The sequence below is a fragment of the Balaenoptera acutorostrata genome, chromosome 20 (assembly GCF_949987535.1).
Source record: "Balaenoptera acutorostrata chromosome 20, mBalAcu1.1, whole genome shotgun sequence".
Classification (NCBI taxonomy): Eukaryota; Metazoa; Chordata; class Mammalia; order Artiodactyla; family Balaenopteridae; genus Balaenoptera; species Balaenoptera acutorostrata.
The window spans coordinates 21833025-21856286 of record NC_080083.1 but is presented as its reverse complement, the minus strand read 5'-3'; the positions used below and the strand labels follow the sequence as shown (position 1 = coordinate 21856286).

At 41.8% G+C, this 23262-nt stretch overlaps 1 protein-coding gene and 1 long non-coding RNA gene across 4 annotated transcripts in view; both read right to left on the bottom strand.

The window, feature by feature from the left end:
• The window catches only part of HEATR6 (HEAT repeat containing 6), a 68894-nt gene extending 54066 nt beyond the window's left edge, over positions 1-14828 (bottom strand). For all 3 annotated transcript variants that reach the window (XR_451751.2, XM_057536224.1, XM_007190210.2), the window contains exons 1-9: positions 14609-14828; positions 12380-12487; positions 10073-10213; positions 9490-9605; positions 8517-8631; positions 6931-7032; positions 5514-5651; positions 3359-3657; positions 2063-2240 (exon numbers count right to left, since the gene is read on the bottom strand). Coding sequence is in view for 2 of the 3 variants with exons in the window: in XM_057536224.1 (XP_057392207.1) it covers positions 2063-2240; positions 3359-3657; positions 5514-5651; positions 6931-7032; positions 8517-8631; positions 9490-9605; positions 10073-10213; positions 12380-12487; positions 14609-14827 (1416 nt within the window). In the remaining variant the exon portion in view is untranslated. The remainder of the gene's footprint in view (positions 1-2062; positions 2241-3358; positions 3658-5513; positions 5652-6930; positions 7033-8516; positions 8632-9489; positions 9606-10072; positions 10214-12379; positions 12488-14608) is intronic.
• Positions 14829-18776: 3948 nt separating this feature from the next.
• LOC103002428 (uncharacterized) lies at positions 18777-23116 on the bottom strand. The gene is made up of 3 exons (XR_451749.2): positions 22945-23116; positions 20162-20262; positions 18777-18947 (listed from the first exon to the last, which is right to left on the bottom strand). It is a non-coding gene; the product is annotated as an uncharacterized LOC103002428 (long non-coding RNA).
• Between the last annotated feature and the right edge of the window lie 146 nt (positions 23117-23262).

Below are 23262 nucleotides of genomic sequence, written 5' to 3'. Positions count from 1 at the left end.
GTCTATGCTATCCAACTCTATACTCACCAGAGGTGACCACTCAGCTTTTACACATGGCTGCGCCTTTTAACCTAGCTCTGATCAATCCAGAATGCTGTTCTAATCCAATGACATGAACTAGTACTTTTTTTTTGGCCATTTCTTGCGGCATGTGGGATCTTAGTTCCCCGACCAGGGATTGAACCCGCACCCCCCGCAGTTGAAGCTCAGGGTCTTAACCACTGGACTGCCAGGGAAGTCCATGAACTAGTACTTTTAATTTTTGCACGTAACTTTCTAGAAGTCTTTCTAAAAAGCCTCTCTCACTGACATCATCTACCAAAACACTTTCTTCTAACATGGGTCTTGGTTCACAATTAATTACACTATGGACAGTTTGCAGTGGTGCGCTCCAAGACCTGTTGTGGACAATTATCATGACACTTATTTACACCCTTCTAAACCCAGTATCTGCTAAAAAATCTGAGTATATTAATTTCGCTTGCCATTACACTGAACTCATGAATTTTAATCATTACTTTGATCTTTTAAAAAACCTGTATAAGAATGATGACTGGTCTTCCCTTTCTCCAGGACCTTTGTGTGGCATTCGTACTAGACCTAGGACTTCTCCAGAAGGAAGTTCTATATTTTTTTTCACTCATCACGTCTCTTGCATTACTGAAATTAAACAGCAAGAACATATCTAAGAAGTACCCCAATCAAGGAGGACCACTTTGCAATAAGTAAAATTTCTCATGGCAAGTCAAATGTAAATGTTTGAAAAATACAAAGATATAAACATCATGAAAATTATTTCAATCCACTTTCATCTCCATCTCCTTGGCTACTTACGGCAGCTCCCCTCAGCTGGAGGATCTTCAAAAACATAAATACATATATATATATATATTTTCAACCTTCATAGCAGTTTTCCTTCCAATTACTAGAATGGCCTCATTATTTATTTATTTGCCACCACCATTTTTCAGGTTCTCATTTGCTGATGATTCAGTCAATCTGAAAAATTTCTACTGGTTTAACTATTTAGTATATTGGGTATTTGAAATACTGTACAAGGCATTTTTTTGTGTGCATAATTGAGGCTAGTTTATTTTTCTCCACCCTGTAAAAGTGTTGAAGGGTCATTTAGAAGTTTTCTTATATAGTAATTAGCTAGTCAAGGAGATGATCAAAGGGAGTTTCAATGTATGATGGATTGCTAGTCCTCCTTACTTTTAAGGGAAAAATCTTAAAAACAGAAAATAATACTATTGGCCTAACTAAAACTATTCATTTTGAGAGGGTAGGTTAATTACCTGAGGATAACAGATGCCATTTAGCATGAGTTTTTAATGTTCGTTATTTTAAGAGGAATCTAAACGGCAGACTATTTTCCTTATTTGGGTAAAAAGCTAACTTCTGGAAAAGAGCTAACATATCCAAGAAGAGGCAAATATTTGATCAGCCATAGTTACCTTGCTGTAGCTATCCACGACTGCCAAGTTACTTTTCCTTCTTTTCTAAAAATAAGTTTTTCTCATTAAACTATGTATTACTATTTATTACATGTGATTTGAAAAATATGGAAAAGTTGAAGGAAAAAAACCACTGTTGGGATCATATAATTCTATATCCTATACTTTCATAAAGCCTCATCAGCATTTCCCTAAGCCTTACACATCTTTCATAACCATTATATACCATGATGTTCCACTGAGTATTAAAGCCACTTTTAACTTTTTTCTATTATAAACACCATGGCAATCAACGTTTTCATAAAAGAGAGAGAAGCACAGCTGCTTCAGCGCAGCTCAAAGAGGACACTGAAACAATAACTCAGTGTGCTCATGCTTCAAGCAAGCCCTGGGGCAGGAGGTGAGCTCAGTGTGATCTCCCTCTACCTGATATTCACATAAACCCATTTCCTATCCTCCTGCCCATTTAGTGGTTCTCAAGTCAGGACTTGGGTCGGTATTAATAAGAGCCTTGTTCAGATAAGATCAGATGGGGCAGAGAAAACAACAAAGACTTGTAAAGATTTTCTTCCTAGTTATAACACTTAGAATTTAAATGCTCTTACCTTTGGAGAAGGATCTTTTAACGTAAGAGTCATCAAGGACACAGACTGTGGGCTTCCAAGCTCAGGTGTATCAGGAACAAAGGCTGACCAGTAGCCATAAAGAACTTTTTTTTCTATTGATTTTATAGTAGAAAGAAAACAGGCTAATGCTCCTTGGCGAACTTTGGCTTGGTAAGACCTTTAATAACCAAAAGAAGGAAGAAAAAAGCCTTTTAATTGTTTTTAAAAACATAAGCATGAAATGCTACTTATTCCAGCCATCTCAAATGATACAGTGGGAAATTCAACATTCTAAATAAATCTGAAAGATGCCAACATTTTAAAAATTATTTCAAAATGTGATCAAGGGCTTCCCTGGTGGCGCAGTGGTTGAGAGTCTGCCTGCTAATGCAGGGGACACGGGTTCGAGCCCTGGTCTGGGAGGATCCCACATGCCGCGGAGCGGCTGGGCCCGTGAGCCACAGTTGCTGAGCCTGCGCGTCTGGAGCCTGTGCTCCGCAACGAGAGAGGCCGTGACGGTGAGAGGCCCGCGCACCGTGATGAAGAGTGGCCCCCGCTTGCCGCAACTAGAGAGGGCCCTAGCACAGAAACGAAGACCCAACATAGCAATCAATCAATCAATCAATTAATCAATAAAAAAATAAATCTTAAAAAAAAAAAAAAAATGTGATCAAAACATGTTAAAGCAATTTGTTTATCTAACAAGTTAATAGAGTCAACAATTAAAAAAACACAACTAGATAGAGAATAAGAGGGCAACATTTTGATATCAGGAAATCAGTATTAAATATGAGATACTGCAGAGTATCCATTCATCCAACAGATAATGTACTGAGAATCCTTACGTATGTGCCAGGCACTGTGCTGAGGCTGGCAGACATAAACTAAGTCCCTGCCCTTGACAAGCTTATTAATGGCAGAGACACAGGGTTAAAGAGATTACAACACAGTAATCAGAGATAAGTCAAAGAGTCACATAGGAGGGGTACCTAAGCCGGAATAGGGGGTCAGAAAAGGCTTCTCAGAGTATATGATTGCTGAGCTCATACTGAAGATGGGTAGTGGTTAACAAGGCAAAAGGCAAAAAAAGTGAAAGAAAGAATAACCCAGGCAGAGGAACCACATGTACAAAGGCAGATAAGAGCACAATGCAAAGTGCAGAGTAATACAAAGTCCCACGTAAATGAGACTCCTCCAAGTTAAATCACATGCGGCAGTCAGACTTTTAAGCAAGGTTAGAAACTTATACACACGACTCAGAACATAAGGCATAAAACTATAACAAAATACTACTACCTCACTTGACTCTGCATGCCTCCTTCAGCATCAGAATAGTCTGACTCACTGCTGCTGACTCTCTTCCAAATGGAAGAACTGAAGGATGAGGAGACTTGGTCTTTTCCTGCAGCTCCACTTCCAGCTAATGGCAAACTCGGAACACCCAGGGAGGAGGGGCACTGAGTGTCCCCTTTATGCGGGTTCAGTCTGCCTGAGCCAGTGACTGGGGCTACTTCTCTTTCACCACTGGATTCTTCCTCCTCCTCCTCTCCTTGCTGGATTTTCTTCACTTTTACTTTTGATTTTTTCCTTTTATTCTGATTTTAGGAGCAAATGAAAACATATATATGATAGCTATTGGTAACTTCTCATTTGATAATTACTAAATACGTCCCCAACACATAGTATGGATAAAGAAGAGGAGAAGAGAAAAAAGCGGCACTTAATACTCCATGCGTCAGGCACTATGCTAAGTGTTTATGTACACCTTACTGGACCATAAGAAACAAGGTAGGAAATACATGGGACAGAGCAAAACTTGTGACCTGGGTTTAATAAATTCTACATCTGTGATCCTGGGCAAATCATTTAGCCTCGCTGAGCTTGCCTTTCCTCATCTGTTTAAGTACAGACTAATGCCACCTTCCTTGCATGGTTGTGAAAGCATTCAGCCTTCTCAACAAAGGTTCTGCAAGAGATCAAGGTCTACAGAAAATGACTTGAGTGATTATCTTCTCAGGTCTCCCAAACAGGATACGCAGCTAGCACCACTCTAGATGCACAGGAGGGATGTTACTCCTTTACATACAATCCAGGTTTTAGAGCACTGGGGCTTTGTAGATATAAAGTAAAAGCCTGGGACTTCCCTGGTGGACCAGTGGTTAAGACTCCACATTTCCACTACAGGGGGCACGGGTTCGATCCCTGATTGGGGAACTAAGATCCCGCGTGCCGCACGGCGCAGCCAAAAAACAAAAAACAAAAAACTTAAAGTAAAAGCCAGTTTCTTTCTCTTCTCCTACTTCCTTCTTTCGGACATCCAAAGATCTCTGGAATCTGTGCTCTCCTCTGCATTCTCAAGGTCCCTAACCTTTAGGAGAGAAGGTCCTCATGACTTCTACCCTGAGTTCTTAATGTGCCTCCAGACTCACACCCTTTCACTTGCTACCACAGTGACTTCTCTGGAATGCCCATCTGCTATCACGCCCCTGTATCAGATGCTTCATTTCCACCACCTATAAGATAAAAACCCAAACTCCTTCGCACACTGTGTATGACCCTTATGATTTGGCCTCTGCTACCTACTTGTCCCACCTTCCCCTCCACACACCTGACACTCTAGCCCATTGTTCAACTCGCATTCCCTAAGTCTTTGTACCTGTTGTTCCCTCTGAATAAAACATTCTCCTTCCTTCTCTGTACTATTACTCATTCTTGAGGCTCAGGTTAGCCACTATATCTTTTAAAAAGCACCCCCTTACTCCTCTATTCGTTGCCCTGAATGTGCTCCTAGAATACCCCCGTGAATATTCTGTTGAAAGAAATCATAATACTGCACTGTAGTTGTTTATTTATCCACCTTCGCTTTCTCCCCCAAATTCCTAAAACCACAATCTATGTTCCTAATGCTTAGCACAATGTCTGGGATATAACGGATGCTCAGCAAATGTTGACTAAGTGAATGAGTGAAAGAATTTCTAATTATAAGCATTTTAATCAGGTATTACATTTCTAGGTGTAATACCTCAGCCGTACATCTGTATGCTTTACGTTCTCCAACAGAAACAGGAGGGAGATGGCAGCTATCTGGAAAGACTGGGAAATTTGGCAATGGCAACAGAGACCTATAATATTTACCAACTAGTCTCTTGGAGAAAAAGTCTGTTGACCTGTGGTGTTGAGCATTTCAGGGATGCGGATGCTTGGCTATGGGTATAAAGCGAATGCCCATTTTTATAGCTGTTACATTGCCTAGCCCGCTTAGAAGTGTAAGATGCTCTAACTGGTAGTTTTAGCAGTCTGATGAATTTAAATTTACTATGCTAAAAACCCTAAGTTGAAATCAAATTCAAGGTGAGTCTTTGGCACAGCAGTGATGCAAATCATAGAAAACACAAATAGCAAGCCAATTAAAAACAATCCACAACTTAAGTCTAAATATACGTAAATGTACCACAGCTGGTCGAGAAGTGCTGGATTCTGTCTGCTGCGGTTTGATGGGTGGTCGTCCATCATACTGAGGAAGTGGAGTGGGGTACAACACCGTGGGCATCTCTATGTTTAGTCCAGGGAGTCCATGGAACATGGTTTTCTAATAATGATGATTAAGGAACACACAAACAACGAATCATAAAACAGAATTATTCACCATGTTCTGAATCACACAGATGAACAGATTAATGTTTAAAAGCTTTATTAAGGAAACTGAAATGGGACAGAAACTAGATACCCTGAAGGTTTAGAGCTTAAAGGAGAGTTTAATTTCATCTAGACCAGAGGGATCTGGTTTGGTCAGATCCGGTTAAACTTTAGATTCTAGTTTATTTACTTACTACTTTTATTTACTAATTTAAAAAATTTATCCAATCACTTTTGTCCAATATTTTATCTATATTTTTTAACCAATCTATAATTTTTATTTAGCATATCCATGTCCAAATCTAGCTCTCTGTTATCTATTAGGGAGTAGGGGAGATGGTACAGGAAAAGAACTAAAGTTTTAGTCATGATAAAGCTAAGTTATCATACATGGCTTTGATCTAAGGCCACCACAAAGTTTCTTACTATTTCTTGGCTGAACTGAAGACAGCTGGATCCCCAGAGAGGTTGATCTGACCCTCCCACTGACTGGCAGGCTCAGAAGCCAAAGGATGGCAGCCTAATGATTCACGTCTTGATTGGCCTGCCTACTACATGGGAGCTAAAGCCAAGGAGAAGCACTGGTTCCTCTTTCAAGTCCAAACAGATTCAAGATAATCTAAAATTAAATCATCTACAGATCATACCTCCTAACCTATTCCCAATAAAATTTTAGAATTTTGATAAATTTACTAAAGATTTAGTCTTTACAGTTCTTAATTTTATTTTATTTATTTTTAATTAATTTATTTATTTTTGGCTGCATTGGGTCTTCGTTGCTGCACACGGGCTTTTCCCTAGTTGCGGCGAGCCAGGGCTACTCTCTCTTGCGGTGCATGGGCTTCTCACTGCGGTGGCTTCTCTTGTTGCGGAGCACGGGCTCCAGGGGCGCAGGCTCCAGTAGTTGTGGCTTGCGGGCTCCAGAGCGCAGGCTCAGTAGTTGTGACGCACGGGCTTAGTTGCTCCACGGCATCTGGAATCTTCGGGGACCAGGGCTTGAACCCGTGTCCCCTGTGTTGGCAGGCGGATTCTTAACCCCTGTGCCACCAGGGAAGTCCCAGTTCTTAATTTTAAATATATTTAAATATGAACATTTTATTCTTCTCTCTTAAAATATAATACCCTAAAGCTAGCCTTGGAGTAATGATGTAAACTGGTCCTTATGTCTGGGGTGTAAACAGGAAAGACACTAACCACATGAGGACCTGGGGTTTAAACAGGCAATGCCTTACCTTTAGCACAGCCAGAAGAGCTCCAAGTTCATCAGTCTGTGTCAGTTTCATCTTCCCACCATTTAGAAGAGACTGTATACCTTTTAATGCATTTTGTAACAACTAGAGGGAAAAAGGAGACCACGTTAAAAGGTAAATGAAATTTGGTTGTCCAGGGACCAACTTCCTAGCACCACGTAGGATGGAGAAAGAAAAGCCTTTAGATGATGAAAAAAACCTTAGACAGGGGAGGGGAAAAAAAAGAGCAGAGATGAGGATCCAGAGAAGAAAGCTGATGAGCTACTACTAATTATTTTCTAGAATGGAGCGCTTCTATTGAGTAAGAGTGGTCTTTTCGTACGTTTATAAACCCGCACGTACTAATCATGAGCAAGAAAAAAAAAAAAGAAGAGATGTTTAGTGGGAAGAGTACGATAGGAATAAAAATGCAGCAGCAGAGATTGGAAACAGGAAATCTCTATCATGCGGTAACCAAAGCAGCTCTTTTCACAGCAGCTCTTAAAAGCAAAGGAATGTATGTGGGGACAGGTTTCTAGAGGGCAATTCGGATCAAGATTAATTTTTTGGCCAGTAATGTCATTTCTAGGATTCTGTCCTTAAGAAATACTCCCTACGTGGAAAGGATGTGAACTGCAGCCTTGTTTGAAATAGTAGAATCACTGAAAAAAACTTTAATTTTCCATCAATTATGATAATTATTTAAGAAGCTAACCCTCTGCTACATATGAAACTTAACAATAACAGCAAGCACTTTTCCAAGCATATTTAAGTGCTTTTATCAACAGTTCATATACACCTCATAAGACCTCTACAAGGTAGTTACATTTCTCCCATTTCAGAGATGAGGAACATGTAGGCTCAAGAAGTTAAGTAAATTGCCAAGGTCTCCCAGCTACAGCAGTTAGAAAGCATGAAGTACATCAACAGGTACTGAAAAGATGTCCAAGATATATTAAGTTTAAAAAGGAGAGAGAGCTGCAAAACAGCATATTAAATATGATCCCATTTAAAAATTATAAATATAAAAAAAAAATTATAAATATGCTCATTTATATACAAAAAAATCTGGGGGCATGTAGAACAAATTGTTCCCAGTGGTTCTATCTAAGCTGGGGACTATAAGAAACTTTCGCCATCTTTGATTTGTAATTTTTGAAATGTGTCACTTTGAGTTTAAATCATGTTAATAAACTGTCATATTTGCATCAGGTTTTTAAAAAAAGAAATAAAATAGTGCAGATATTGTTGAAATCCACTCCTTTCCCTTCCATCTAAAAGACAGTCACTAGTCAGAAATTTTTTATTTCCGCTTTTATAGTCAGGAGGGTAAAAATAGTTTAAGAACCTAGAATTGCAAAACAAACAAACAAAAATGGCAAAACAAAACAAACAAAAATAATTTCTTGTAATTTAAACCTGAAAAATATGGGTTCAGCCTTTTTAGATTATAAACATCCCCTTATGCCTATATCTCTAGACAAAACTAATACAGCAACAAAATTAAACTCTTTAATAGCAGCTTTTGTTCTACTGCTGCTTCTAAACACATCTGTAACAGTCACAGGATTAGTGGTAGTCTCACCTACCATGCAAAACGTGATATCATCCATATCAGATGATTTTGGAGACTGTAAAGTGGTCAAGAAAGCTTGGAAGCAGATATTTTGGTAGGGCTCCTCCAAGTACGGCTGTCCTGGCACACTAAAAAAAACACAGAAAAAGCAACTTCAACTCAGTCGCCTTTGAAATGGGGCTTGCAAAAGAATAAGAATTAAAAGTAACAGCAATACCGACTAATGGAGTTGGAATATACCCTTGAATGAAACTGTATCATAAAAGACTGTACACTCTGGTTAATTAACTACTGCTGTGGACAGGCACGAGGCTGGAACGAATAGGAAGAAGAATGGTTTCCACAGGGAAAAGTTACAGAAGTCTGTAGTGAAACAAGTACACAGAAAGCGAAATCTTTTTTATTCTGCTTTTCAGTTCTTAGAGGGAAATAATGCAGACAGGTTGTCAAGCTAGAATCACACAGCTGAACCTGCCTTCCTAGCCACTGGACAACACTGCAATGTAGAGACAAGATATTACACATCAGTTCAAGCTTGTGCCACTCATTTTCTATTGCATGAATTTAGAATTGGGCAGCTGGGATTGGTTCTGTTCTCTTCAAAGAAATTGGCCTTGACAGATATATCTCACCAAAGCTTAAATTAAGATGAATATATCCTTCTAGAAGACTTAATATGGTTGGAATTTATACCAACAGAAAACAAAACCTCAACATATTGCACATATATCACTTTTACCATATTTTAGAAATAAAGTCCTAGTCTAAGGTCCTAGTCCTTCACTTCTTCATAAGCTTTCTTCACAAGCAACGTTAAAATTAAAAATAAACAACATACGATGATGTCATTAGCAAAGAGCACGGGAAATACAAAGTAGGTTATTTTTCTTAGTTGGCTCTGGCTTCAGACAGATTGAACCACCTACAAAGGGCCCATGAGAGGCCCCATCTTATTACACCTGGGAAGTCTGACTGAATCCACATACCTGAGACATAAGTTTGCCATACAATGCACTGCAGCTCTCCTAACTTCAGGGTCCGACTGAGCCAAGTCACTCAGCTTCATCAAGAGTCCGCTCTTGCCAAGCAAGTCTGGGAGGTACTGAAACAACATCACAGCCAATGTTGGCCGAAGAAAAGCTTCTAGGAAAACATTACTTTTTAAATAGATTTCTTTCTTCTTTTTTTTAACTAAAGGGAATTTAGGTACCAAAAGACTAGCTGCTAGGTAAATCCTTCAGACAGGCATGCAAAAATATGCCCAAAACACATCAGTAAGGATCAGCACTCCCAGCCTAGGTTGTTGCTGAAGCTCTTTCGTCTTGGCTGCATAGCTGAAGGGTCATGATAATAATAATAATGATTAATATTTACCAAGTGCCAAGCACTTTACAAGTGAGACGGAACTATTTTACACGTGAGAAAATGAGGCTCAGAGTGAACTGAGGAAGGGTTACTCAACATTACACATCTAATTAATGGCAGGACAGAAACCTGAACACAGGCTTGCTGGTTCAGAGCCTGTGCTCCCAACCTTTCAAAGGAAAGACAGAACGCAGTTTAAACTACCTTTTGACACTTTGAGCCATTGCAGTAAACCAGGGCTGCCAAGGCCTGGAGAATCTGCATGTGTGTCCAGGAACTGCACTGCTGAATAGCAGAAATAGTATATGCCAACAGGAAATCCAGGTTCTGTTCGTCAACAATCACCTGTCAAGAGAGGGGAAAAAATTACATGATCTAACTTCTAGAAAAATATTTAATCCTTTTCAGACATGAATGCTCACCTGAATCAAGCTGTGTAAGAGAAAGAGAGAGTGCATGTATCCATCTCTTTTGTGTCAAAAAAATCAGCTTTAAAGACCGTGAAAGTTTGATCGAGAGGACCCCCTCCCTGCCCCAGGGCCTTGCTTACTTCTTCCCCTTTACTCCCTCTACTCAAAGTAGAACCTGGCAAAGTCCTTGTAACTTTTCCTTGAACTAACCAGACACTGGTAGCTGTAAATACACAGATATGTAAGACTCAATCCGCTGAAAACTTTTAATTCAATTATGTTTCCTAGTAAATGCTCAACAAATACCTTGTGACTAAATATGTCTGCTAAATAGCTACTATGTCTCTGCCATGATGTGGGGAATATAACAGAAAGAGATGGCATATTCCTGTCCTTAAGGAGTTTATAATTTTATTGGGATAAAGTAGGCTAATCCAAGTACCAATTCATGGACAACTGAAATAAACCACCACCAAATGTTAGAAACTTGGTTAAGGGCTGTGGGTGCCACGGGTGACTAGGAACCTTTCCAACTGCCAGTGTTAAAAAGATGTTACCGCTGAGAACAGCAAACATTCAGAAGCCACCACATCAGTTTGAAAAATTCTAAACTTGAAAAGAGCCTTATTTCATTTAGCAAGTCACATGCAGCAGACACTGTTGGTTACCTCCAGCATATTCATCCCTCTTTTCTTGCTGGCAGAATACTGATCTTATTTGGGTGTCTACCTTCCCCACATGAGACCTGAAGGTAAACCCCAATTCTGCTAAGACAGTGGTTTTCCACCAATGGCAACTGTGTCCCCCAGGGAACACTTGGCAATGTCTGTAGACATTTTTGATTGTTCAAATTGGAGATGCTACTGGCATCCAGTGGGTAGAGGCCAGGATGCTGTTAAACATCTTCCAATGCACAGGACAACCCCTCATAGCACAGATTTATCCAATCCAAAATATCAACAGTGCCAAGGATAAGAAACCCTGACATAAGGGCTGAGCTGCATATGGTAATCATCTAGGGAGCACAGGTCCTCCAGGTGATTCTAATGGGCAGGCAAGGTTGAAATCCCTTGTTTAAGCCATTCATGGTAATACCATTCCCCTGATCAGACTGCTATAGAGGGGTTCTCGTATGACCTAGGTCTCTCCAGCCTGATATCAGGGAAGAGACTGCTGGAGAGTCTGTGAGGCAAGCTTCCTCATTCTTAAATAAAAGAGACAAAAAATACATAGTTCTTTTGCTTCTGCTGGGTGTTATTTATGTTCCATGGGATGCCTGGATTTTAAGTGTGAGAGTTGCTAGCTGAGGATAACCCATCCACTGAGGATGGCAGGATGGAAAGATGCCAGAAAGCCTTAATTATTAAGTGCCCCTAAAGCTGCATCCCTTGGGGCTTGTGATGTAAGATCATTTTAAAAAAATTATTTAGCTATTCTGGTTTGGCTCTTCTGTTTCTTACAGCCAGAAGCATCTTAGATTACATAATGCTAACTGGTAAGTTTTGTGCTAACTACATTCACATACTCATGTGGTAGCTTGTAGTAACAGCCTCAAATTTTAAACTGTTCCTAAAAAAAGATACCAGATTTATTTAGCAAGTTGGAAAAGATTCTGAAGAGAGGGGAGCTATAGTACAGACCTTCACATAAATAACAGGGATCTTTTTATCTAGGTCCCCTTGCCCCTAAGCTACTTCTTATGTTCTATGAAGACCAAAAGTAGATGACAAAAATGGTAGCTTTGGGAGAGGGGAAAAAATACTGGTAGGAAAGGGGTAGGGAATATTTCAATTTATTCATAGATATGTCTCAGTCAAATTTATCTTTCCTGAAAAATTCTAAGACCTGGGGGCTTGAATGATATTGGTTTCCTGAACCAAACGGGTAGGAATACCTCTGACAGACACACCTGCAGAATCTTTTTTTTTGGGTCAGAGTTATATTTGTTTTAATATAATTCTTAGTAAGGCATTTGCTTCTCACATTTGCACAGCTTCTGAAAAGACCAGCCTATCATACTTACCACAGATATAGTATCTCAAAGGTACTTACTTATTCTCAAAATTCATGATCTGAATTCTAAAGTTACCTATATGATTACCTGTAGTGTGTTAAGTAAATGGTGGATAAGCTGAGACACTTTGCTGACAAGATGATTCTGATTAAGAGGCACCAGTCGGCAAGCGTGGACAAGAAGAGTACTGACGTCCTACCAAAAAAAAAAAAAAAAAAAAAAAAAACAATCAAAAGGTGCTATACCTGTTAGCCAAGAGGAGACCCGCCCCCAACACAGCCAAATGAGAAAATAAAAGTGAACGTTCACACTCCAAATGGGGAAAGATGAAATATGAGGCAGAGAGTAGGATGACAGCATAAAAATAGCATGTGCTAAAAAAGGAAAAGAATCAATATGATTTTTCTCAGGCTAAAGACTCCAGAGTCTGTACATATGTAGAGACAGTGCAATTAAATAACCAAAGAAAGGATTCCAGAATATAAAAGCACACACTGAAATTAAAAATACCAAAGAGTAAGCAAACCAAATTTGCAATGTCACTGGGAAAATCAGAAATGACACTTGTCCAAGTTTAATGTAAAATTGGGAATTCTTTTTACCTATTTGCAAATCACACCATTCATTCATCTATTGATGTTTATTGAATTAAAAAGCTCTGAGCACCTTCTCTGTGCCAGGTCTTTGGGCTCCAAACATGAACAAGCATATTCCTGACTCTCAAAGAGCTCACAATCTAGTGGAAGAGACAGAAATACTATTCACAAATAATTAAAGTGAATTAGGTGCTGAAAGAATTCAGTACAAATTCTGCGGGAACACAGTAATTAGGGAGGTCTTGTGGAGGTGATTTGTAAGCAGAATCTGGAATGATCCGAAGGATGAGTAAAACTGTGCCAGACAGACAAGGCACCGAAAGACACAGCAAGCAAAGGGAATGGAGTGGGCAGGCTTGGAACAGGAGTAGGTGTGGAACACCAGGATGTGCTTGAGGAACAGCAAGTTTTAAAATGACTGCACACAGGGCACAGAAGCAGGAGTGACGGGACATAAGACTGGAAAGTCACAAATTATATAAATAAAGCAAAAGTCCCCGACTCCTCCCTTAATGCCACTCCCCTCCCTAGTGACGCACACTACTATTTTGTTGTAAACGCTTCCAAACATTGTTTTGAACTCTTTGCATCTATAAATGTACATTTATGTTCAAGCCCTCCCCACCCTATATTGGTCTCATACTGTAACTTGCTTTGCCCAGTTACCAATATGTATTGGAGATCCTCCCAAATCAGAGTTTTACTTTTCTAATGAGATTCTTTTCCGATGAAGAAAAGGTCACTCTGGCAGGAGAGCAAAGAATGGTTTGGACAAGGGCTGGAGATAGTAAGTTAGAGGAGACCAGTGGAACAATCCAGGAGAGTCATCTTGCCTGAGGGCCTAAGGCTTTGGCAATGGGAATAGAGAGGAGGGGATGGACTGAGAAACACTGCTGACATAGATTCTGAAGAATCCAGATTGGATAGGATCTGGGAGGAAGGAAAGGTGAAGAACCAGTGTCTGCACCTTTGCTCTGTGTGACTGGGCAGGCTCTGCGTGTTTGTGTGTGTTGGGGGATGGGACGGATTGGGGATGTAATGGGTGTATGGAGACAATGAACTAATTTTTAAGAATTGTCAAGTTTGAGGTGCCTGTGAGCACCGGAACACAGTGGTAAGACTGGGTCAAGAGTTCAGGGAATTCAGTAGCATCCAAGGCCTGATGTGTGTGAATACTATTACTCAGAGCCAAAGTACTTCTAAAGAGGCGGCAGAGAGTGCGGAGCTAGCATGGAGTAACAGAAAATGGCTGGGACTTTGAGACACTTTAGTTCCAATTCTAGCTCTGCCTTTTGCCAGCAATATGACATGGGACCTTTTTTGTGAGCCTCAGTATGTTTAGCAGTAAAACAGACCTAATAATACTCACGTTCTAAGATCCCTTGAACCGTGTACGGTAAAGTACAGTACGTGGTAGTAAGGAATTTTATACACAAAGTGCTCTGAATGCGGGGAGCGGAGGGACGGGAAGGTGGCACCAGAGATGACACCTGCAATGCTATCAAAGCAGAAGTCACCAAGCTGGGTTTTGAAAGAAGCTAGTTTGCCAGGCACGGCACGGTTCTTCCAGAAAGGGAGGGCGGAAAATGTGCCACGGCCGGAAGGAGCAAACGAGCCTGCAACTAAGCACGGCGACGTGGGGGCGGGAAAAGGCCAGAGAGGCGGGCGGGAGCCACCAAGTAAGGTCCCTGAAGGGTGGGGCCGGGGCCAGCGGGCCTACCTCCGGGGCCACGCCGCTGCCCTCGCTGTAGCTCTCGGAGATGAGCTGGTCGAAGAGCAGGTGGATCTCGGTGCGGCTGGAGCTGCTGTCATCCGGGCGCAGGGCGCAGAGCCTGGCTGACAAGCAGCGGAACCCACGGCCCTGCTCGAGGGGTGGCTCCCGCTGCGCCTCTTGCGCCGGCCCGCTCGGCAAAGAACCCACAACCTGCGCCGCCGCCATCTTTCCTACGTAGGACCGCAGGGAAATACTTCCGGGGTATTCCCCGCTTTCGCGCGCCAGTTCCGGAAATGCCTGTTTCAAACCAGAACCCGAGGTGGGAGGGGTTCTGAGACTACAGGATCGATCCTCGGATTAGTGCCCTGTGAATGTATATCAGAAATTATGTGGGAGATTTTTTTCGCCGCCCACCTCTCCTTGAGCCCTGACTGAAAAGTGGGGACTCTATTTGTCCTCCCAGAGAGTTTGTTACTGGGCAGGGCTGACATTCCTGTTTAGTACTAAGCGTTTCAGATTCAGTCTGGGGTTGCAGGAAGGCCGCTGTGGAGGGGAGTGACAGAAACTGCTAGTTCGACATCCTTCTCTTCTTACATCGTATTGGAGCCCCTAATTTTTTCCCTAGACACAAGACCACCCTGAATAAAAACTGTGTTCCCCAGTATTCTTTGCAGCTGGCCGTGAATCCTGTAGATCTAAAAGCAAGTAACCACACAGAAGTAATTTGGGAGTTCAAACTGAACCATGTAAAATATAACCTGCCTAAGGGTGACATGGTTGAAATTGGACACCCCAAGATCTCCTGAAACCTTAAAAGCAAGAAGCTGGAAAAGAAAATATCCATTTAAAAAGCTGTGAACAGTTTTCAGTCACACCGGAAGTGAAGGCTTGAAATTTACATTTGGGCAGACTGGGAAAACCATCTCTAGGACGTTTGAGTTATGCAAATATAAAGCAAATTCTCACCCATAACTCTTAGGGAAATCCTTGAAGTCACCCAAATGTACATATTTTATCCTGTGAATAAAATACTTATGTTTAGCAATGAAAATTGGTGATAACGCTTCAGAAGAGCTAGTTCTCTGAAAACTTTGGGATTCTTTGGGGAGAAATACTTATTTTATTTTGAATTTAAATTTCATTATGCTTGTATATTCTTTCTTCTTGGATGGGTGTATACATATGTATGTGTATTTGTGATATTCAAACATTTGCTCAGAGAAGATCAGGAGCTGAGAACTAGTCACTGATTTTTTTTTTTTTTTTTTTTTGCCACACTGTGCAGCATGTGGAATCTTAGTTCCCCGACCAGGGATCGAACTGCGCCCCCTGCATTGGAAGGGCAAAGTCTTAACCACCGGACGGCCAGGGAAGTCTCTAGTCACTGATGTTTTAGTTTGAATTCTCCTAAAGCAGAGCCTCAGGTGAGGTTGATATGTGAGTGATTTACTCAGGAATGAACAGGAAAGAAAGGGGAATCAACAAAAATATGTGCTATCCAGGGGCTTCCCTGGTGGCGCAGTGGCTGAGAGTCTGCCTGCCAATGCAGGGGACACGGGTTCGAGCCCTGGTCTGGGAGGATCCCGCATGCAGCGGAGCAGCTGGGCCCATGAGCCACAATTACTGAGCCTGCGCGTCGAGCCTGTGCTCCGCAACGGGAGAGGCCGCGATAGTGAGAGGCCCACGCACCGCGATGAAGAGTGACCCCCACGGCCACAACTGGAGAAAGCCCTCGCACAGAAATGAAGACCCAACACAGCCATAAATAAATAAATAAATAAATAAATAAATAAATCCCATTAAAAAAAAAGTGCTATCCAGTTGCCCATTGCAAGGGGTGAATGATTGCTCAGTCCTCGGGACTTTATGAGAAGCCTTATGGAATGCTCTCAGAACCCCTGTCCTGAGGAATGGAAGGGGGGAGCATATATCTGCCAGCCTTTGACCTCTGTTGTCAAGTGTTGCTCCACCAAGCATTAACTCTCCAGTGCTTCTGAGTTGAGCATGCGTCAGTGTGTGGTGGTTCCTGCAGGAGTCTCTTGTTGCATGGACAAAGAAGTCCTGAGGCAAAAGTGAGAGGTGTGGGCTACTAGGGTAGGAGTCTGACATGTTAGCTTGTGCTGACATGTAGTAGATGCAGGAGATAAACTGGTTCCTATAGCAATGATTAGGATAAGACTATAAGGCCAAGAATATTTGAAGCAGTGCATAAGAGTTGTCCAACACACTGGGCTAGGAGGACTTGAGACATGGTCATCACCACAGTGAAGGTGGCATGAAAGCAACTGTGGAAAGGACCTAGGTTTGGTGTGGCTAATCTTAGGTTGAAATGTGGATGACCCACACTTAGTGTTATTCAAGACTGAATGACTCAGATATTGTGAACTATACCAGTCTGTTGAGTTCTGATGGAGTATACCCTTGTGGATGGCAGTGTGGTTTCTCCAAGGAAATGAACATGCCTACTCTCTGGTGATCACCAGCTGAAGGAAACGTACATCAAGCTCTCATAGAGGCCTTTGAAGGCCCCCGGCATTGGCTTGTATTTGGACATTAACCTCCAAACTGTGAAAAATCACCGTTTGGCAAACGCCCTCCCAAGAAAATCTCCTCACACATCCTTACCTTTCCTCACTCTCAGTATTTTTATAATCTTGCAGTGACTGAGGGGCTTTAAAGGGTGCTAAGTAAGTTCGCAGATATTTCCTTTTATAAATTCTGCATAAGGTGATCTGGAGACTTACTCTGGAATTTCATTTCTTTCATGTTTTGGAACCCTGTTAAGACTTCGTTTTTATTGCCTCATTAGGGTCTGGATCATCCTAACTAAATTAAAGTAGGCTTTACTTTATTTTACATCCCTCCCCCATTTCTAATTCACATCCTTACTTCCTTCAGAATATTGACCGTAATGTGTAGTTATCTTCTTTATTTGTTTACTTGTTTATTACCTATTTCTTCTTATAGAATGTGAGCTTTGTGAAGGCACAGATACCATCTGTCTGGTTCACTATTGTATCCCCAGTGCTAGCACAGCACCTAGGATGTGACAGGCAACCCACAATACCTGTTGACAGAATAAATGAAGTCACTATTATTATCAGAGCCCCCTATTTGCCGTCTGTTGGTTGATATGAAAATCAAATGTTCTGTAAACTGTAAAGTTCTATTAACCTTAGGATCCAAATGAGGTAGATATTATTATTTCTCCCTTTTTACAGCCAAAGAAAGTTTACATGGTTGAAAGAGAAAAAATTTAAACAGTTTAAATGGTTTGTCAGGGGCAATGAAGGCAGTAAATTAGTCAACATCAGTCTACAACCTGGGCCAGTTGAATCTTAGGTCTGTGACTGTGAAACACATAAACAAGACATTTCAAGTCTATTTTAACCTCCCACATTTCATAATGGGGAATACAGGAGAGAGGAGCTGGTTTTCAGTATCCAGATGAACTATGAGAGTCCAGGAAGGAGGATTAGCCTTGTGTTCTGTTCTAGAGTCTTAGAAAATTAGGACTAAGAGTCATTAGCCTATCAATTTGGTAATAATAATAATCATTTAGTCAACATTTACTTAATGTTTCCCACGTGTCAGGCACTATTCCAAGCACTTTACACAAACTAACTGTTTTTACCCTTGCAGCTCTATGAAGTATTGGATTGGCCAAAAAGTTCGTTTGGGTTTACAGAAAAAACCCAAAAGAACTTTTTGGCCAACCCAATATATACTGTTATATAGATGAGGAAACTGAAACACAGAAAGGTTAGGACACTTGCTGAAGGCCACACAGTTGTGTGGTGGGCCTGGGTTTGAAATTCAAAGTTGGATCTCCTAACCACTATGCTATTGATATAACGTATAGGCCTTAGAGTGTGACATGGAAGTCTAGTTAAGGCCCTGACCCTTATCTGCTAGATGACTTTGAGCAAATTACTTAATTTCTCCAAACTTCAGTGTCCTTATATGTAAAATGGTAGTGAGAAGAATCACTGTCACAAGGTCATTGTAAGGATAAATTAGATGATACTTGTGGGGCATATAACACAGTCCTTGTTGCATAGCAAGTGCCCAACAAATGTCATCTATCCCCCACTGCCTCCTCCTCCTCCTTATCACCCCTCACCAAATAAATTAAGTAGTATGGGTACTTTTAATGATGATGATTTATTAAAAGAAACAATTATTTTCCCTTCCCCACCACATCCCTTGTCATCTCCATCCATGGGCCCCCATTTTCATCTGTATTCCTGGGCAAGGAGTTTCAAATAGTCACATCTTTGAAGACAGGAACTCCAGGAAGGGATGAACAACTATTAGAGAAGGATGGCCCTTAAGATGTCTTCATCTGCGAAATGGACAAAAAAATTAGGCATGGGACCTGCTGTTTGGGGGACCTGGATCCACAGAATACAACTGAGAGGCAAGAGTTCCCAGTTCTAATCAATAAGAACCTGCCAGGAACCAGCAAGGCCGTAAGCACCCCAAGGATTGTGGGTGGATAGGACAAATAATACATTCTGAACACAAGCAGGTTATTTTTAAAGTATGTGTTGATTCTGTTGTGTTTAGTACAACTTAATTTATAATCAAAACTGAATCCTTGTAGCTTTCTATTATGCATTTTTTTCAATCAATGGCTATTGACAATAAAGGAACTATCATGTGAGGCCCCTGAAATATTTTTATAGGAAAGGGGTTCTTATAGTATAATATGGCAATGTGCACCTAAGGCTTAAAATAAACATACTCCTTGGTCATCAATTATATGCCTTAGAATTTATTCTAAGGAAGTTAATAAGGGCATATATACCAATTCAGTATTCACTACAGCCATATTAATGATGTAAAAAATAAGAAATATATTAAATGTGTATTAATGGGGGTTGCTTATATGAACATACATGATGGACATGCACATATGGAGCACACGTGAAGGGTATTAAAGATGATGGGATAGAAACATCAGTGTTGATATTGAAAGTTGTTCACTAGCTATTTCTTTTTTTTTTTCTTTCTGGGCTGCACTATGCGGCTTGTGAGATCTTAGCTCCCCGAACAGGGATCGAACCCGCAAACCCGGGCCCTTGTCAGTGAAAGCTCAGAGTCCTAACCACTGGACCACCAGGAAATTCCCTCACTAGCTATTTCTAAGTGAAATAATCAAGAAATCAAAATAGGTATGAGATTATCTCATTTTTAAATAAATATTATATATGTGTGTATGTGTTATAATATGCACCAAAGTGTTAAGCAAACATCATTTTGGGGTGGGGGGGTTATGGGTGATTTTTATCTCTTTTTTTTTTTTTTTTTTTCTCAAATAAATAGTCTGATCTTTCTCTAGGATATACCGGGTAATGAAATTATTTTAAAGATTTGGAAACCACCATCCTGTGGTAGGTGCTTCTTTTTCTTGGGAAGGGTGGGTGATGAGGAAGAGACCACAGAGAGACAGGCTTCCGTCCCACTCATTTCTGGAAGGTCCTATTAGGGCCAAGCGTACCGCCTGCCTGGTTTGGACATGGTTTGAGGAAGCAGGGAAGGGCCTGATGTTTTTACCTGCCCTTAGTCCGAGACGCATTTGTGGCCACAACCATTGCTGACGCAGTGCTCCTCCAGATCACAGTCCCAGTCACCACTGCAGAGCTCAATGCAGGTGCCTACGTTAGAGCAGACCAGCTGAACACCGCCATGCTAGAGACACAGGTGCTAGAGAGGCCAGCCCTTGATTAAGGAGCCAATTCCACTTTCTTCTTTTGGTTCAATCCATAGTATAACTTATAAATGATTACTCGCGGAATAACACTCATTAACATCTTATATGTTTCAATGAAAAGCAATGCATTCACACAATCTCAACAAAACAAGTCCTACTTTAAAGAGGAGGATAATTGTGTCTGTGGAGGGGAAGTGCAAAGAAGTCCACTTCAATGTCCTCACTTCTCCTCTCTGCAGGGAAAGGGGCAGAGAAGGGGAGACTCCCATTTACCAAATATCAGCAAGGGTGCCCTGCAGTCACCTTGTGCAGTGAGTCTGACTGGCCCCATTTTATAAGAGTGGCAGCGGGAATGCACAGAGGTGACTCTCCTACTAGTCAGTACAGAAGTGGGATCCAACCCAGACCCGCCTGGCCCCTAGGCCAAGCTCCCTCTGCCATCCCACAGGGTGAAACTGACCCTGACATGAAGAGCACATCTCCAGATTTCAAGGAGTCACTCCTGACCTGAGTGGAGGCTCGCCATGTTCCCAGAGCCTCAAGGTTAGTCTTCGAGGGCCAATGAAATAGGTCCAAGAAGCTGCTTAAGATGGTTAAGACCCCCCAAGGGTTTCTAACAAAATGTGTGCAGAGCTCTGGACGAATGTGTGCTGTGCTTGGGTTGGTTACTCAGCTGTGACCAGGAGATTCTCTACCTGATTCTGTCTCTGAACTTCTCTGGGCCTTTGTTTTCTCATATGTAAAAAGAAGCCCTTGGATCCAGCAGAGGTGGATGAAGTTCACTCTCCAGTGTCAACTCCAATCAATAGCGGTGGCTATTCTTATGCTGGGTTGACAAGAGCTGGGGCACCGTGTCCAGGCTCAAAGAGAAAGAGTGCTATGATTGATTAGCAATGTCTGAGGATGTAAGACGGGGGCCTAGTGGGATGTCTACAATGTGCCTGCAGACCTCAGAGAAGATCAACACCATCCCTCCATGCTTTTATTAGCCGTTGTTGGTTTATGGTAAGAGAATTGGGAGACTTCTTGTCTCCACTCACAGCAGTTTGGTCACTCATTGACATCTGTTGACTTCTTACTATGTACAAAGCACAGAGGTAAGTTATTCAGGAAGTACAAAGATGTAAGATCGGGTTATTACCTTCAAGCAGCATAGAGTCTAACAATGGAGATAGGATTTATGTTTAAAGTACTAAAAGCAAAGCAGTATGTGACATGTGCCCTGAGAGAGGTTTATCCAAAGGACTAAAGGAGCTCAGAAAAGAGAGGACATTACTTCTAATTAATCAGGAAAAGTGAGTCTTGAAGTATGGAAATCTTTTAAGGGCAGAATTGAGACGGATGGTAGAGAAGAGAAAAGAATTACTAGCAAAAGTTCACAAGGGGAAAATGCAACAGGGTGGGACTAGGGAGAGGTGCGTGAGGCACCCAGGGCACAAAATTGAAGGAGGCACTTGTGCAATCCTGGGAGTGAGCACCTCCGTAAATTTTGTACCCTATATGACTCATCTCCTCACTCTTAACCCTGAAATACAGGAAATACGGGAAGAATAGCAAATGGAAGGCTGGATAAGTATTAGGGAGCATTTGGAAGTCAAGGCAGAAAGGTAAGCAGGGGACAAAGTTACAGAGGGCAGATCTTGAGGACCTGAGGAGTTGAGATTTCATTTGGTAGGTCAAGAGAGGGATGTGATGGCCGTTTAGTTATGAAGATTATCTGGTGTGAGAGCATAGAATAGACCAGGATTCCACAAGCAAGCAAACTTCAGAGGGAAGAGAGGGGCAGGGAGAGCTGTCAGGAAGCGATTGCACTCACCCAAGCATGGAGTAATCAGGACTGGAAATACAGTGTGGCAATGGGGGTTGGAAAGGAAGGAACATGTGTAAGAAACAATTTCAAAGAATGAACGGTATTTGGGAACCAATTTAATGTAGCGGAAGGAGAACAAAGAAGAGACGAGTTAGAGTTGAATCTAATAACATTTAGGGAGAAGAAGATAGTGATGATAATCTAAGAGAGAAGAAAGTTGGAGGATTGATGGAGTGACAAACAATGTCAGATGCTGCAGAGGTTAAAGACTCTGGCTACCGAAGAGAGTCAAGTGATTTGTCAAGACGATCTGGGAGAGTGATGGGGACAGCAATGGAGACTACAGTCAGTCTTCAAGGGATTAAGGAATGAGTTATGGGGAAGAAAGGGGAGAATGAAAGTTACCCCTTTGAGAATGTTTGTGGTAAAAGGAAAAGAAGAGATTGGGATGATTCATGGTTCACACATTTAAGAAAATGTTTTCTCCAGGCGATCCAATTTATTTACAGCAAGAGACAAAGAAACTGGTGGAGAGAGAGAGGCTGGGGTGATGGAGGGTGGCTGATGAGGGGGTAGAAGCCTCCCCTTTTGGAGAGTCTAGATGGAGGGGTGACCCGGGGAAAGGAGGGGAGAAAGTAAAAGCAGAAGCAGAGAGATTCTACAGTCAAGGTGGGTCCCTGCAATGGCTCCTTGACAGGAATATCTTCCCGTCTCTCCTTTCTTCCCCTCCTGTCCCTGCACCTATTGGTCCCCGATGGCTTACTTTCTGGCTCCCTCATACAAAAAAGGACGGGGCTACCTTCTGCATGGACTTACCCAGAAGTTTATAGGGTCTCACGGCAGCCTGAAGCTCCTGTACCTCTGAGCTGAGGACGACTAGGGTCACAAGGAGGAGGAAGCCTCCCAGCTTCATGCTGCTGTCGGAGATCTTTGGTAAAGACGCGGCAGGGCTTGAGAACAGCTGAAGTTTATCCTCTTCTGTCCCCTGAGCTGGGATGAAGGGTCAAGGGTGGGGCTAGAGTCTGTGGGAGCCTAAGCCCTGCCCAGAAGCTGACATGTCCGGAGAGCCACACACCTTGTATACCTTGGGTTATGCCACATTGTTACCTAAGCAAGTCTCTGAGCCAAGGGAAC